Genomic DNA, 15511 nt, shown 5'->3' with positions numbered 1-15511 from the left:
TATAAGGAGAAAGAAATTACATAAAACATCTTATATAAGAAGTGAAATTATAAATTAAGTATTTCTAGAAACGATTTTTATGGGTATTTTTTGTATAATTATTTAAATATTAGAAAATTGTTACTTGATGAAAAAAATTGTTGTAATGGTTATAAAACTGTTCTTTAAAATAGTCAAAGAGAATAATTTTATTTTGTTGCCATAACATAATGAAAAATTAAATTTCAACAGCAACACTATAAAAATCGTTATCCTTAACCATTTAATAGAACGATTTTAAAGTGTAGCAAATTTTGGCAACTATTTTTATGTGTACTATAAATTAAGTACTCTTAGGTAACATCTTTTATGCGTATCTTATTGTATAATTATTTAAACAATATTAAAAAATCGTTGCCTAAAAACAAATAATTGTAACAGTTATAAAATCATTCTCTAATTATATAGAAATGCTTGGTTCGAACTACATATAAACGTGTATTGGTGAATTCATGAAGCAGTTTTATTTTTGGCTGATTCACGTAAATTATTTTCTCCCTTAACTTATTTCTGTTTTTTACCCTTTTTTATATATACGTATTATAACACCATAAAATCTAATATGAACTTCTTTTCAGTATTTCAAATTTTCCACTGTTCATCATATAAAACAAACTTTTTCATAAATGAATACTTTGATAAAAATAATTAAATAAATAACCAACACATTTTGAATGTCTTGTATTAAAAAAAACAAATATTCTCATAAAAACATTTTATATAAAGACGATATTACAATTGTTAAAAAGATAATTAAATTAAATATATTAAATTATCTAATAATTTATAATATTATTTTTATATAAAGATACTTTTATAGAAATATTCACCTAAAAAAATATTAAAGTAAAAAAAAATTGTAAAGTAACAAAATAGAATTAACTACATTAAATTTATAATTTTATGTATGAATTTTACTATCTTAATTTAAAGATAATTAAACTCTTAATTTCTTATTTTACCAATTTGCTCGGCATACTAATTAACATACATTGTTTAGAAAGAACTAATTAGTAGCCTCAATCGTTTGTCTACAACATTGACTTCGTAGATTGCATACTATGATTGATTGTAATTACCAATTACTAATTACTAATTAGGAGATACAAAGGAAAGGATATGTGGACTGCTGGTTCATGGAGGCTTATTTGGCTTAACATCGCTTACATCATTACAACTTCTAACAGCATCAAGTAAGCTACACACTTAAATTTACTTTTTTTTTTTTGTGGTTAAGCTTTTTTTACTGCGTGTTATTGACAATGGAAAATAGTATTCATTATTATATATCTAAAAATATGTGAGAAAAATAATTAATTTGATTTAAATTTGTTTTTAGTAGTGCCCAATACTTCATTTTGATTTCTCCGATGAATATGTAACACCTACAACAACAAACTAAAAAAACTAACCACACTTTAATCTAATCTAACATAACTAAATCCAAAAAAATCGTATGAAACTAGAGATGATACGCTTTTGAAAATCGAATCGGACCGGCTAAACTCCAAGTCATCACAACTCAAAAGTCAAAACCCAATTTCGAATTGATCGGATATGAATCATTTTATTCCTAAATTCGCTGAGATTTTTAACGGTTGGAGTACTTGTTTGTAAAAATGAGGCATAAACATCAACAAGTATGTATTTGTTGTTGGTTGATTTCCGAAACGGAAATAGAAACAAGAAAACAAAGACAGACAATATACCTTCCAATAACGTCATAAGGACAAAAGGGACTTAATTGATTCGGTGTGTTGAGACTGAAGCTTCACATTTTGGGATAGTGGAAGATGAAAGAGGCTAATCAAATTAAGAGATAGATTAGTCATCAAATCCCAAGATTAGAAATTGTCACATTGTTACAAGAATGACATACAATTAAGGATTTACAATAGAAGGAAACAGAATATTTCAATAGTAAATTGTAACAACTCATTCATATGGTGTTTTGTAAAATGTAAATTGTAGCATCATACTGAAAGTCATTAGCAAATCTTCTATTTTATTTTTTAATTGATATCAAAATTCAGGAAACAAATGACATATAGTAAGCATAGGAAGCAAAAATACACTGGGAAAGAGCTGCTTATCATGCACATATTTTTACTGTTGATTTTAAATTTCAAACAAAATCAGCAAACGCATACGACAATTGCTACACTTATGAACAATACTTATCTTCAAGAAATGGGAAAGAGCTGCAATAAGGGACTGAACCGACCACTTAGAATTTAGAAACATGCAAGATTACAGCTCTTGAATCAAATTCCTTCCTATCAAGTTCTACAATGATCAGAATTTGAAACTAATTGATACTAACTTCTGAAACTAAAATAACTATTATGAGCTAAAACCGAAAAATATCTCGTGTCAAGTAACGAGACAAAAATAAAGATCTCGTGGCTAGGGACGAGACAAAAATAAAAAAGTCTTCTCAAAGACCAACAAGTGTAACTAAGCAAAAAAGAGGGTTAAGATTCAACCCCCTTCTCTTAGCCACTGAAAACCATCAATTCGGCTTATAAATTATAATACAAAATAAATGAATTAAAAAGATTAAGATCTGCATACTCTCTAATAAGCCCGGATCTTATAAAGGGAATCCAACTGTGCCAATTTTTATTATTCCTTGTAAGAGACTAAGAGCAGATTAAGCCACAACTAAGTCATAATTTCACTCTCCTCATTTTTTAAACTTTGCACCCATTAAAAAATGGAGACCTGTTGTTTGACTAACCATTTGTTAGAATGTAGGCCATTATAGTTGTATCTATGTTGTTTGTCATTGGACTTTTCCTCCAAGTTGTGAAGGTTGATTCTTGAGACCGAACTCTTGATACCAATTAAAAATTCTTGATGGCCTAGGAAAAGAGTGGTTGAATCTATGGTTTTCTTTTAACTTCGTCAATCCCTTCTTTCCCCTAGCCTCCAAGAAAGAAGTTGCTGTCAGTCTGCCACCATCCGCTGGATTCAACTGTGATACGCATGAGTTAGGTGTGTTCAACACAATTCAACACAATCAGAAATAGAATTGTCGATCCCATATTTTTGCTCTATTGAATTTTATGCGTGTATGATTTCATTCACTAAGATTATGTTTGTTGTTGTTGTTACTACACATAATGTGATTAGTTTCTTTTTCTTAGGTTTATCATTAATTAAATAATTAAAAAAATTTAATAACTTTATTTCTTTGATTATTGAATATAAGATAGAATTTATTTATTGTGAAATTTTATATTATTTTAAAAATTTAACACAATTAATTTAGTGCCTATATTTTGAAATGCGTTTAGTCCATAAAATTCAAATATAAGTAATATTACACCATATATTTTTATTATTATTATAGTGGTGTTCATTTGAGAAATTAAATTTAGTTTATAATAGTATTAAAAAAGTCCTACTTACTGTTCTATGCATTTAAAGAATTATCTTTTTTTTAAAAAAAAATTCATTTTACATACAATTAAATTTTAAAATTATATAGTGATAATTTTAGTTAATATATCATTTTTTTCTTTTCAACAAAACAAATTAATAACACTTACCTTATTAATATAGTATTAATTTTCATTATCGAAAGATGTCGCTTTAGGGCCTGTTTGGATAGGTTTGTAAGTTACTTTTTTTTAACTTTTAACTTATGAGAAGGTATAATATTAATATTTGGTACAATTTTTAAAATCAAATTACAACTTTCTAAAAAATTATTTTGATACTTATGAAGAAATTAAAAAAAATACTTCTCTCAAATAAAAAGTTTTTTATCACTTTTTTTTTAAAATAAGTACTTTTAAAACTAAAAATTTAAATATAAAATAACCTATTTATAAATTATTTTTAATATAAATATTTATTATTTAAATTATTTTTTAAAAAATAACTTAATTAAGCTATTTATCAAACTGAGCCTAATATATATCTACCTAAACTAGCTTGAAGTCAACTTGGGAAAAAAGATATTTTTAAGTCAAATAAATTACCCAAAGCATTAACAAAATCGGTTTCTTTCCTTTTTTTTTTTTTCAAGACAAAAAAGGTATTGAGGCTCCATGCTACTGTAAAACATGGGTTTTTAATTTTTTTTTTTCTATCCTATTAACAAAATGCAAATTATTTAAGGTCCAATTCATCTTTTGGGATATCCAATTTATTGATGCCGAAGCTCACTCCAAATGTCCAATAGCTAATATTTGCATGGACAGCTTTGGCTCAACCATAGCTACCATCCACGTCGGACAAGCGTTGTCCAACACCTGTACCAACTTGCATTTGCCAGAACCACATCTCAATCTGATAATGAAGCAAAAAGAATTTCTGTATATCTATATCAACTTGCATCTATACTGGAGAGTGACCCATTATTTTAATGTGTTGTTTATAATTTCTTCACAAAGAAAAATTTCGATCGCACATTGGATTTTCGACACAACAGAAAAATATGAGACTAGATTAGAATGAGTAGACGATGACATTTAAATTATAGCTGTTTGTTGACGATATAATATTTTTTTTTAATAATTTATTTGAGCTCAAATTTCACCAAGTTCATTTTTGTAGTCACTTATTTTTTTATTTTAAATTAACATTAACTAACTCTTTATTATTTTTTTATTAAAAGTGTTGATTTTTTTAGCATTTTTCATAGCTCACCATATACGTATTATATTTATAATAGCAAAAATTTAAAAAAGAATTTTTTTGTTGTTTTTAAATTAGGATTTAAGATTTTTTAACCAACGTGTAACATAAAATATAAAAAAATAAAAATAAATTAACATAAGATTTTGGTCGAAAATCAAAATCATCTCTAATATTTTTTTAGATTTTAAAATAATTTTTCACACAAAAATATTCTTATGTTTGTTTTTTCTCTTTTTATCATGATCTTCAATTTCTCAAAAGCTTTCTTCTTTTTTCTCTACTTCTTCCATCATCCTTCGTATATAGCCATGTAACTACTATGATTTTAAAACTCAAACAAATCAATAAAGTAAATTAAGAATACAAAAAACAGAAAATTCAGTTCAATATAATAATGATGGCAATCAAACCACAGTAGTCGAGGCGATAAAACAATGATGTGAGAAACTTTCGGTAGCGACGATGACACTTCCATTACCTATTTTCTCCTTATTCTCATATCTTCTTTCTCTCTTACTTAACCTTTAACTCCTCTCTCATTCGCTTCGTCTCTCTCTAGTTCACATTCGCAGTGACAGCAACAGCTTCTTCCGTTGCGTCGTCGTTGTTTTTTTTTTCATCTTTTTTTATTTTTCATTCATCTTTTTTTTTTTTTTAGTCTCTCTCTCTCTCACTTTTTTTTTGTTTTGTGTTTCTCGGTGTGTATTGTATGTAACGAGTGAAAGTGATAAAGAATGTATCGGAAACTAAAAAATTGGTGTTATTTTAGAAAAGATAGTATGCAAGAGAAAGAAATTAGTGCTACTTGAATAATGGTGGATGAAAAAAGAGAAAAAGAATATTTTTGCCCAAAAATTAAAAAAATAATAATTTTTTAACAAAATTTAACGTTAGAAATGATTTAAAAAAAAATTAAGGACAAGTTTAATTTTTGACCAAAATTACAAGAATTAAAATTGTAGTAAACTCTAATTTTAATTAATGTGAACATAACAATATTAATATCTTGTTTACCAAGTTAGGCCTATCCTTTTTCCCAAACAAGAAGATAACTTATACCATATTGTATTAATAATGTTAGGGGCCAGTAATATTTGTAATTGGTAGCCATTAATTAGTCATCAAAAAATGATTTGATGGTGTAAAATTGGTATGAGATTTCATCCAATGACTCATCTTTCTCTATTGATTACACGCTGGTCAAAATGTAATAAAATTACTGACCCTCTATACTTTTCCATATTAAATTTCTTGAAAGGTCAAAATCGAAGCACGAGTTTACAAGGTGAATGAATGGTGACGACAAGTATATATCAAATTTTATTTCCTTTTTATTAGTCATACTTCTTTATCTTCAGTAAAATGATATATCCAAAGCATAATTGATCACCCCAAATAAAGAAACCATATTTTGTGGTTGAAGGCCATGTTATTTTGTGCGGCTACTGCTACTAACATGAAGTTGTTTTTATAAGATAATAATTAAAAATGGTTAGGAGATAGATAATTTAATTAAATATATTAAATTCTAATTTTTAACTATTATTTTTACAAAAAAATAATTTTATGAAATAGAGATTGATTAAAATATTAGCGAAATTATTTAAGTATGGTGAAAACTCAAGTGAAGTCGATTTCACGTGAAGTTGATATCAGTTAAATCATCTAACGACTCTTAAGTATTAACTTCACATGAAGTCGACTGCACCTGAGTTTCTACTTTCAAGTATATACATAGATGTGTGTTATGCAGCGTAAGTGTGTAAGAAAAAACATTAATAAGCATTAAATTTAATTATAGAGTCAAGTTTTTCAGTTACTATCAATATATTTTAAAAAATTATTTTGTATCTTAATTTATAAATTATAAATTTTAAACTCTTAAGTATCAATGCCAATGTAAACGCCAAATTCTACACCTTGGCTATTTCCTTTCTTCTCCAACAATTAACAATAAATAATTAATAATAAAACCCACTCACTATTATTTGTTTCGACATATTTGGGTATGAATATAGTTTTATATCATTATTTAATTTTACCTAGTAGTAAAGTTGAATGATGTGACGTAAGCATTAAGATACAATTTTCGTAATCAAAATGACACTTTTTAATTTAGATATGGAAAGAAAAATGGTATAGGATACAGTTATGGAGTGTATGAGTGCTTTACGTAGTTATGGTGTCAAGAGCAAATCGGACCATCCGATTTGTGTTTAAAAAATTAAAAGAAATTGCATTACACAAATTGGACCGTTCGATTTGTATTTTAAACAATTAAAAAAAATTAATATTAAAATCAGACCATCCGATTTTTGTTTTCAAAATAAAAACAAATTTTAAAAGTACAAAACGGATCCTCCTATTTTTCCTCCCACACAAATTGGACCATCCAATTTGTGTTCAAAATTTTTTTAACAAAGAAATCGCACAGTCTAATTTCTTCACTTTATAGTCTAATTTCTTCACTTTATAGTTCAGACATAATATCCTACGTTCATGTCTAGCACCACCCATCTCCATACCCATGCACAGCACACAGAGAATCTGCATATCGAAAAAAATTAACCTCAAAATGATAAATAATTCATTGCTAAAAATGATTTTACTCGAATTACGTAAAGTTATTTGAATTGCAACAATTTTAATCTAAATTTTAACTTAATTTTATGGCTAGGAATAAAAATTTTATACCACCAATAATTGAGTTAGAACAATTTGTATAATATAAAAGTTTTTTTTTTCGAACTTCATAATTTGTCATTTTTTAAATTTTCATTGTATAAGATATGAAATTATTTTATCTTGTTAGTATATGAAATTCTTTCTTTAGATAATATATTCAAGTAGTGAGTATAAATAGTTAGTTTTCATTGATATAGTTATATATAAGTAAAAAAAAAAATTATTATTTTATTATATTACATTGATTGTTTTACTTTTTCTAAACAGTTCGCACAACAAAGATATAACTTCAGTGAATATTCAACTTGCTTTTTAATTATTCTTTTTTATAGACAGTCACATCCTAACTAAAATAAAATGATAATTCAATTTTTTCTAATTATAAAATGCAAGATGGATCAGCCATTGATGATCTATTTTCATGATTAAGAGTTGAGTTGTAATTTATTTTGTTTAGGATAAAAAATTGTTAGAACTAAATCAAGCATTTACTTTTATTTGTTATTATTGTTAACAATGGATATAGTGTTTTTACCAAAGACAAAAGTTAAACTATAAAATAATTCTAAGATTTTCACATATAAATAATATAATATTTTTTGTGTAAATATTTAGTAGTATATTGTGCATTATTAATAATAGCTCAACAAAGCATTTAAACTTATAAATTTAATTGATGGTCATATAAATATTTTATATTATTAATATATAAATAAATTAATTTTAATATAAAATAATTTTATTTATATATTTAATTACATAATATTATATTAATAAAATTAATATTAAAAATTATTAGATAATAATTTAATTAAACAGAATAAATTATTTAACCATTCTTAAATATAAAACTTCATATGGTAGTGAATTTTGCCAAAAATTAAATAAAAATTTAAGTATAATTAACTTTTGTTGTCTACAATGTCAAGGATTAATTCGTTGCGGATTTGAGTTTTACGGCCTGTCACGGTCTGTCGGCTGGCCAATAGATTGTTGCATGCACAAAGCAGGATTCGAACCCCGACACTTATTTAAGTTGACGAATAAACTGACCACTCGACCAATTCAAATTGGTTCTTTAAGTGAAGTTAATATTTTATTAAATTTTATCAAATAGCTCTCCATTTTGAGTGCATCTTAGTTTTACTAAAATGAATCTATAATTTATAATAATATAAAAAAACTAATTATTAGATACATTATGCATTATTCAGATACACATTCTGTGTCTGAGACACCTCTTTCTTGTTGAGAAAGGCTGTACTCTCTCTCTCTTCTCACCATTTTGATATCTATCTATCTATCTCTATCACTCTTTTTCTCTCTCTATATATAGGTAGAGAGAGTCACAGGACCCAATTACCGAAAGCGATCTTTTTGTGAGTGCGTTTTTCTTATTTCTGCCGCGGCATTTTTGGTCAGCTCACTCAGTCTTCGCTTACAATTACAAACTACAAACTATGCATCTCTACAATGCATGGCTTCCACCGCCGCTCGCCACCCAAACCGCCGCCGAGAGGGACTCATTCCGCCATGTCATCTCCGATGTCTCCGCCTCCTTCCGCCCTGACGATCCCGAATCCGTCTTCTCCACTCTCAAATTCATCTCTGTCCTTGACCTGTCAGTTCCAATTTTTTTCCCTCTCTTATCTCTTTCTTCTTCCACTTCCTTAGTTCCAATTTTTTACACCTCAATTTCTCTCTCTGTCACTCACTTCAATCAAATTCGGGTTTTTGTTGTTGTTTATTCAGCTTTTCGATTCAAGTGTGTGTCTTTCTCTCTCTTTGACCTTAAATCATTGCTAATTTTCATTTTTTGTTTGTTTGAAGTTGTTATTATTATTTTTGTGGATGCCTTAACTAAGAAAATCTTGTAATCTTGGTTTGATGCATTTAGTTTTGAATTGAGATTTATCATTTATGCTGTTGCTCTGTGTAGTTTTGTATCTTTTTTTGTTGATTTAGTTATATATTTTGGTGTTTTAGGCATAAGTAGGGGGGGAAAAAAAGAAAAGGCAAAAGGTTTTGCTTGTGATCGTGGTTATAAATTATTTGAGTTGGAGATGGAAGTCACTGGAGAGGAAGTGATTGTGTTTGTGTTTTTCTTATGGTTTTAGGAGTGTTGGATTTATGGTTGTTTATATTGTATTACATGGGTTAAACCCATATTTCGAACCCACATGCAACTGCTACTATGTACACATATATCTTAAAGCGTCGTAATAAAAACTAAAAACAATCACAAATATGGCCTTACTTTTTATTCTTTTATTTTTTTGTAAGGATGGCCTTACGTTTTTAACGCGGTTTAAAAGAGGCACCAATACCCTTTTCCTCTCTTTTTTGGACCTCTACGGCCTTACTTTGGAGTTTCTCTAAACCCATTGGACTTGAACCCAAAGCAAGTTGTTTATGGTTTATATTTTTTTTCAAATTTAGTTCAACTATTTTTGGTCAGACATTTAGTTCAATTTGTTTTAGTACTTTGGGAAACAAGTTTTCTTAAACTAAATTATGTAAAATCAAGGTGATCCAATTTTTGTTTGCAAAACACAAACACAAACCCAAACTTTTTATTTATTTGGGCTCTTTTCCTCAAATTACAATTTTGGGTGCCATTAGGAGGATCTTCATCTTTTAAATTTCTATTACAAATTAATTTACATAAAAATTGAAGTTCGGAGGACACGGTGACCCTATCAATGTCATTACCAGATGCAAGTTTTCTATTGCCATGGTATCCCAAACAAACCCTACCCCATATATTTATGTATGAGAAAGAAAGGGTTCTCCTCTACTAAGAAATTTTGTGGACATATAGGTAGGTAAATAAATATTCCGCTCTCTTATAATATGATTAGTCAAATTGATGATGGCCACTTTCTTAGTGTTTTGTTTATTTATTTACTATTTTTATACACATAATAAGGGTACATGAATAAGGGCAACCGAGTTTAGTTAGATTTAGATTCAACTTTAATATTTTATTAATTCTATTTTAAAGATTCAAATTTTATCTTAAATTAATCCGATATAAATTAAATAAACCCGATGTATAATTAGTGTGTAAAATTTTATATAATAAATTAAAAAAATTATTTTTAAAAAATAAATTTAATAAATATTATATAAAAATAATTATACAAAAAAAGACACTATATAATATTATATTTTAGTTGTACAATATGACTTTTTGGATCAGACAAAATAAGATTTGGATGAACCAAATTTTGGATTGAACCAAGTCTTTATAGTTTATATATACATATTCCATGCTCACACATGACCGTAACATTTAAAAATTTGGAAGAATTTTAAATATTCTAATAATACTGGTTTAGTAATTCTAGTTAAATTGGCCTCTAAATTTTTAATTGACTTAAATTAAATCTTTAAATTTTAAAAGTCTATTCACATTAACCATTTTATTTATCTCTGTTAACAGCATACTTAGCTGGAACGTTAAGTAACACGTTAGATAGTATATGGTCTGATAATATCTATTTGACATAGTAAAAATTGATATAGACTCAATTTAGCCCTTTTTAATAAATTTAAAATTATAACATGAGAGATAAATTCCTAAATTGATATCATCGTTTGAATGTTGGAGAAGATGTTGAGGAGTACCAAACAAGATTCTGAGTGTTACAACAGGTCTCATTCACATGAAAGTTTAGCAAAGAACCCAAATTGAGCTAGAATTGAAAAGGTTTCACATTAGTGCAATTGTGGGATGCATCCCGTTTTTTGCTGGTCTGTAATAGAAGTAAATTCAGAGAAATTCTTTTTCGGATGTCCAAACTATAATGTAAGTTCTTTGACTACTTCATTCTTGAATTTACCTCTTCTTTCTGTAATGCATACTTAATTTATTTTTGTGATTTTTGTTATGGCAGGCCTTGAAAAAAAATGGTGTAAACTTTTTGTGTGGTCTGATAGTGAAGAAGAAAAAAGGCATGGTTGGAAAAAATGAAGATGAAAATAGTGAGCATTAAAAGATGCATGTGGATTGGAGAATTAGGACAATGAAGACTTAAATTAAGATTTTAAAAGTATGAAATAATATTTTGAGTTTATCTCTTATTTTATTTGTATTTGTAGTCGTTGGCTATGTCTTAAATATAGAAAAGTGATGAATAAAATTTAATTAAATATATTACAAATATATTTTTTTCAATCATGTAATTTACAAATTAAAAATGAGAAGTTGTGAATGAACCTACAAATACGTTTTGTTTATTATAATGTTTATGACGGTAAAAGAGATATTGTAAAATGAAATGGTGAATACAAGAATAAACATGAAATTGGCTAAAATATTACAAATTTGCATATAACATTAATGATCTAATCTCTCATATATATTAAATCTCTAAATTATAAAAATAAATTACAATAATAAATAACCTTCCATCTAAATTCATAAAGTAACCATATTCATGACAATGAGCATCCTAACATATAGAATAAATAAAAAATGATGTTCAAAATATCATCATTATAGATACAAAATAAAAAAGATTATTTAAAAAGTTTCAAAATATAGTCCAATACAAGATATTATAAAAGAAATAAATAGCCACTAACACACTCATTCAAATTATATTTATCAACTTCTTCCAGACAAGACAACATAAATTGATTTCTATTTTTTTTTTGGTGGTTTGAAGTTTAGAATGGAAACAAATTTCATAAACCATGCCAACTTTAATATTGTCCTAGAACTAACTTCTTACATTGCGTTCACACTAGAATTTGCTCTTCTTTTAGGCAACAGTTTATCGGGCCTTGAGATTGGAGGTGGGGTGGATTTAGATATGACCTGATAGAGACACCTACATGTAATTAAAAATATTTGATTCATTACAGATAAGTATGTGAACTTTTAGAAAAATAATTAATTAAATTGTTAGATAATGTTACTTGTTCTATAATTTTTTGCTGTAAATAAGTGAGTTGGGTGAAGTCAATTTTTAAGGTAGTGTTTGGTTAGTGGGTGTATATACATAAGACATAGACACGCTGACACACGTTCTCTGTTTGGTTGTTGAGACATACAATTTTGAAGGACACGCTAGTAGCTTAGTACACAGATTGACACAAATAACATGTATTCAGTGTATCTCTAATAAGTTGAGACACAAAAATTAATACTGAGACACGGATTATTTTGACAATTTTATCCTTGCTTTATTTTTATATTTTATTTTTGTCATCTCCTTTCATCTATCTCCAAATCTCTTCATCTCTTCTCCCTACCCTTCTCCTCTCCATTTCAACTTCCGCCAATTCTCTCTTCATGACCAACTAAGCAGAATCTCTTCTCCTCTCCCTTCTCCTCCCCATTTCAACTTATGTTTCTTCTCTCTTCATGGTCTGCCATTGTCACTGCCTCACTTCCTCCTCATACTCTCTAGATTGCGTCTCTATCTTCTTCCTTCTTCTAAATCTCTAGATCTGCGATTTGTATCTTTGTCATATTGCAATCGAACCTCTATTATTGACCGATCGTGACTCCATCTTCATCTCTGTTCATCCTTCTATTTGCTCCTTTCTGAATTTTTTTTCTAAAATAAAATTATATTTTTTCGTTATTTTTTATTATTAATATGTGTTTCTACGCGTTGAAATATCTCACCTTCCAAATAATTTTTTTAACAACTTAAAATTGACACAAGGGATTCAAAATGAGAATCATGCTAATTAATTACTTGTTATTTAATTAAGAAGATATGTATTGAATTTGTTGTTGAAATTACTGAAATTTTTGTTATTTGAGTAATTTTTTATTATGAATGGAGATGGAAGAAAAAAATTATTGCAGCTGTTGATGAAAAAATATAGATAGTAATGATGGTAAAAGTAGATGACGAGGGTATTATTAATTTTTTAAAGTTTTATGTGCTTTATGTATGTTCTTTGCCAAAGATAAAATTTGTATACATGTATTTTGTGTCTATGTCTATATAGTCTATATCTCTGTGTCCATATCTCATGCTATACACTAAACAAACGGAACCTAAAGTCTATAGAGTATCAACAATTTGTATATCAGTAGTTGCCGCAGCATTATTGGATATATTTAGGTTAACTCCATTTTAGGATTTGAATTTAGCTACAACAGCAGCTGCAGCAGCAACAAACCAACAAGAGCACATGCAATATCATCAGCTTTCTACTTATGAGAGCAGCTTTTTAGTGTGTCCTTTAATATTATAGTAAGTACAACATGTCACTTAATGTTTCAACTAAGTACGCCGTTAACGGAGATAAGCGAAAGGGCTAACATGAGTACACTTTTAAAAATTGGGAGTTCAATTTGAGTCAATTGAAAATTGAAATCTAATTTGAGTCCAAAATCAAATTTTATGAGCCATTTTGAGTATTAACTCACCAGTATTCTTGAAATATATGACTTTTTTAAAAAAAGATTTATCTCAGATAAAGAGAAGTTCTTAACAAGACTATTTATGAGTCAAATAAAAATAACAAGGTAATGTATACTTTTATCCTTAAAATTTGTTAAAAGATTTAAAAATACTCTTAAGTTTTATTTTATTTTAGTTTTGTTCCAAAAAATTCGAATTACATCAAATATATTCTTGACCGTTTGTTTTTAAAAAAATTTAGCACCAATTCAGTAACAATTTCACAAGAACAACGTTTAATACGAACAAACTAGACATAGTTGTTATGCATTATTGCTGAATTGGTCATAAATTTTTTAAAAATTTAGATGATAAGGATATATTTGATGTAAATAAAAAATTCAATGATAAATTAAAATAATATAAAACTTAAGAATATTTTTTAAATTTTTAATAAATTTTGAAAACAAAAAATATATTTTTTCCACAATAATAATAGAAACGTGAATATGTAAAAATAACAAACTTAATGATCAAAACTCTTGTAAACGTTACACATGCATATATAATTTTAATAATAAATTTGAAAATCAGTTATAAATCATAATAAAAGATTTTTTTACATGACAAGAAAATTAAATTTATAAAATTAATAACCACTAAACCCAGAATAATTTTTTTTTTTGTATGATCAAACGGCCCAGAAGCTTTGCTCAAGTCAAGCGATGTATCAATTCGCAACTTTTTAAGTTCAGATTCGAGATCCTACTCACTAATGTATTCTATGCTTTCTAAGATTTTTTTTTTCTGCTTTATGATTTAAGTTTGACTTTTTTTTTAGAAAAACAAATTATTGTGCACGATTGTTAAAAATTAAGTCTTGTGCTGACCTTTTTCACATTGTTCTAAATCAATTAAATCATTAAATGCTGTTATGTGCAACAATGAAGTGCTTAAATGATCTTACAATAAATTGTGTGCTTCATTTTAGTTTTTAAATTTTTAAAATTAACAATCTATTCTCTAAAGTTATATTTTATAAAAATTATTTTATTTTTTGATCCTATATGTTCTTCTTTCATAGGCGAGAAAGTGGCATGTCACGCACGTTATAGATGAATGTAACGGAATATATAAAAAGAAAAAAAAAAGTGAGTAATAGTTGGTGGTGGAATTATGGTTGGACATTGCAGGCATGATGGAGTTGATTCCATGCTTATACTAGAACATAGAAGCATAGCAGACTGTGGCCGTTGGAGAATGTACATATGGAGGAAGATGGCTCGCGAACCAGTTCCATTAAAGGTTTGTCATTGATCACTAATTAATGAGTTATTATTGTATATACAAAATAAAATTTAAATATTTAATATTTATTTAAATGAATAAATAAATTAATTATTTAATCAATCAAAATTAATTAGATGAGTAAGTTTTATAGATGTTGTCAAGTTATCAAAATTCTTTACAAGTCATTAGTAGCAAAGATGGATGGATATATATAGAAACTTATGAACTACGGACATTGTTTTTATTTGTCGTCGTGTCTATATTGAATATATTTTGGATACAATACACATTTATATTTGTCCAACAAGCATATTTTCTGTATCCAATTATGTCTTAATAAAAAAATTTCTTCTAAACACACTTAAATACCATCATGTGTCAGCGTATTCAATCTTATTCTTAACATATATTTAAAATGTGTTTAGAAATAATACATATTATTAATTATTAATATAAAATGTATTTTAAATATTTTA

At 27.1% G+C, this 15511-nt stretch overlaps 1 protein-coding gene across 3 annotated transcripts in view; it reads left to right on the top strand.

Moving 5' to 3' along the window:
• Positions 1-8682: 8682 nt before the first annotated feature.
• LOC107496916 (proteasome activator subunit 4) overlaps positions 8683-15511 on the top strand; it is a 43241-nt gene continuing 36412 nt past the window's right edge. Inside the window, exon 1 of one of the 3 annotated variants that reach the window (XM_052253541.1) lies at positions 8683-8995. In XM_052253541.1, coding sequence (XP_052109501.1) covers positions 8835-8995 — 161 coding nt within the window. In that variant the 5' untranslated portion in view covers positions 8683-8834. The remainder of the gene's footprint in view (positions 8996-15511) is intronic. The other 2 variants (XM_052253546.1, XM_052253551.1) reach the window with 2 other exon arrangements.

The sequence above is a fragment of the Arachis duranensis genome, chromosome 1 (assembly GCF_000817695.3).
Source record: "Arachis duranensis cultivar V14167 chromosome 1, aradu.V14167.gnm2.J7QH, whole genome shotgun sequence".
NCBI lineage: Eukaryota > Viridiplantae > Streptophyta > Magnoliopsida > Fabales > Fabaceae > Arachis > Arachis duranensis.
The sequence above is the reverse complement of the archived record's forward strand: the minus strand, read 5'-3'. Positions and strand labels throughout refer to the sequence as shown.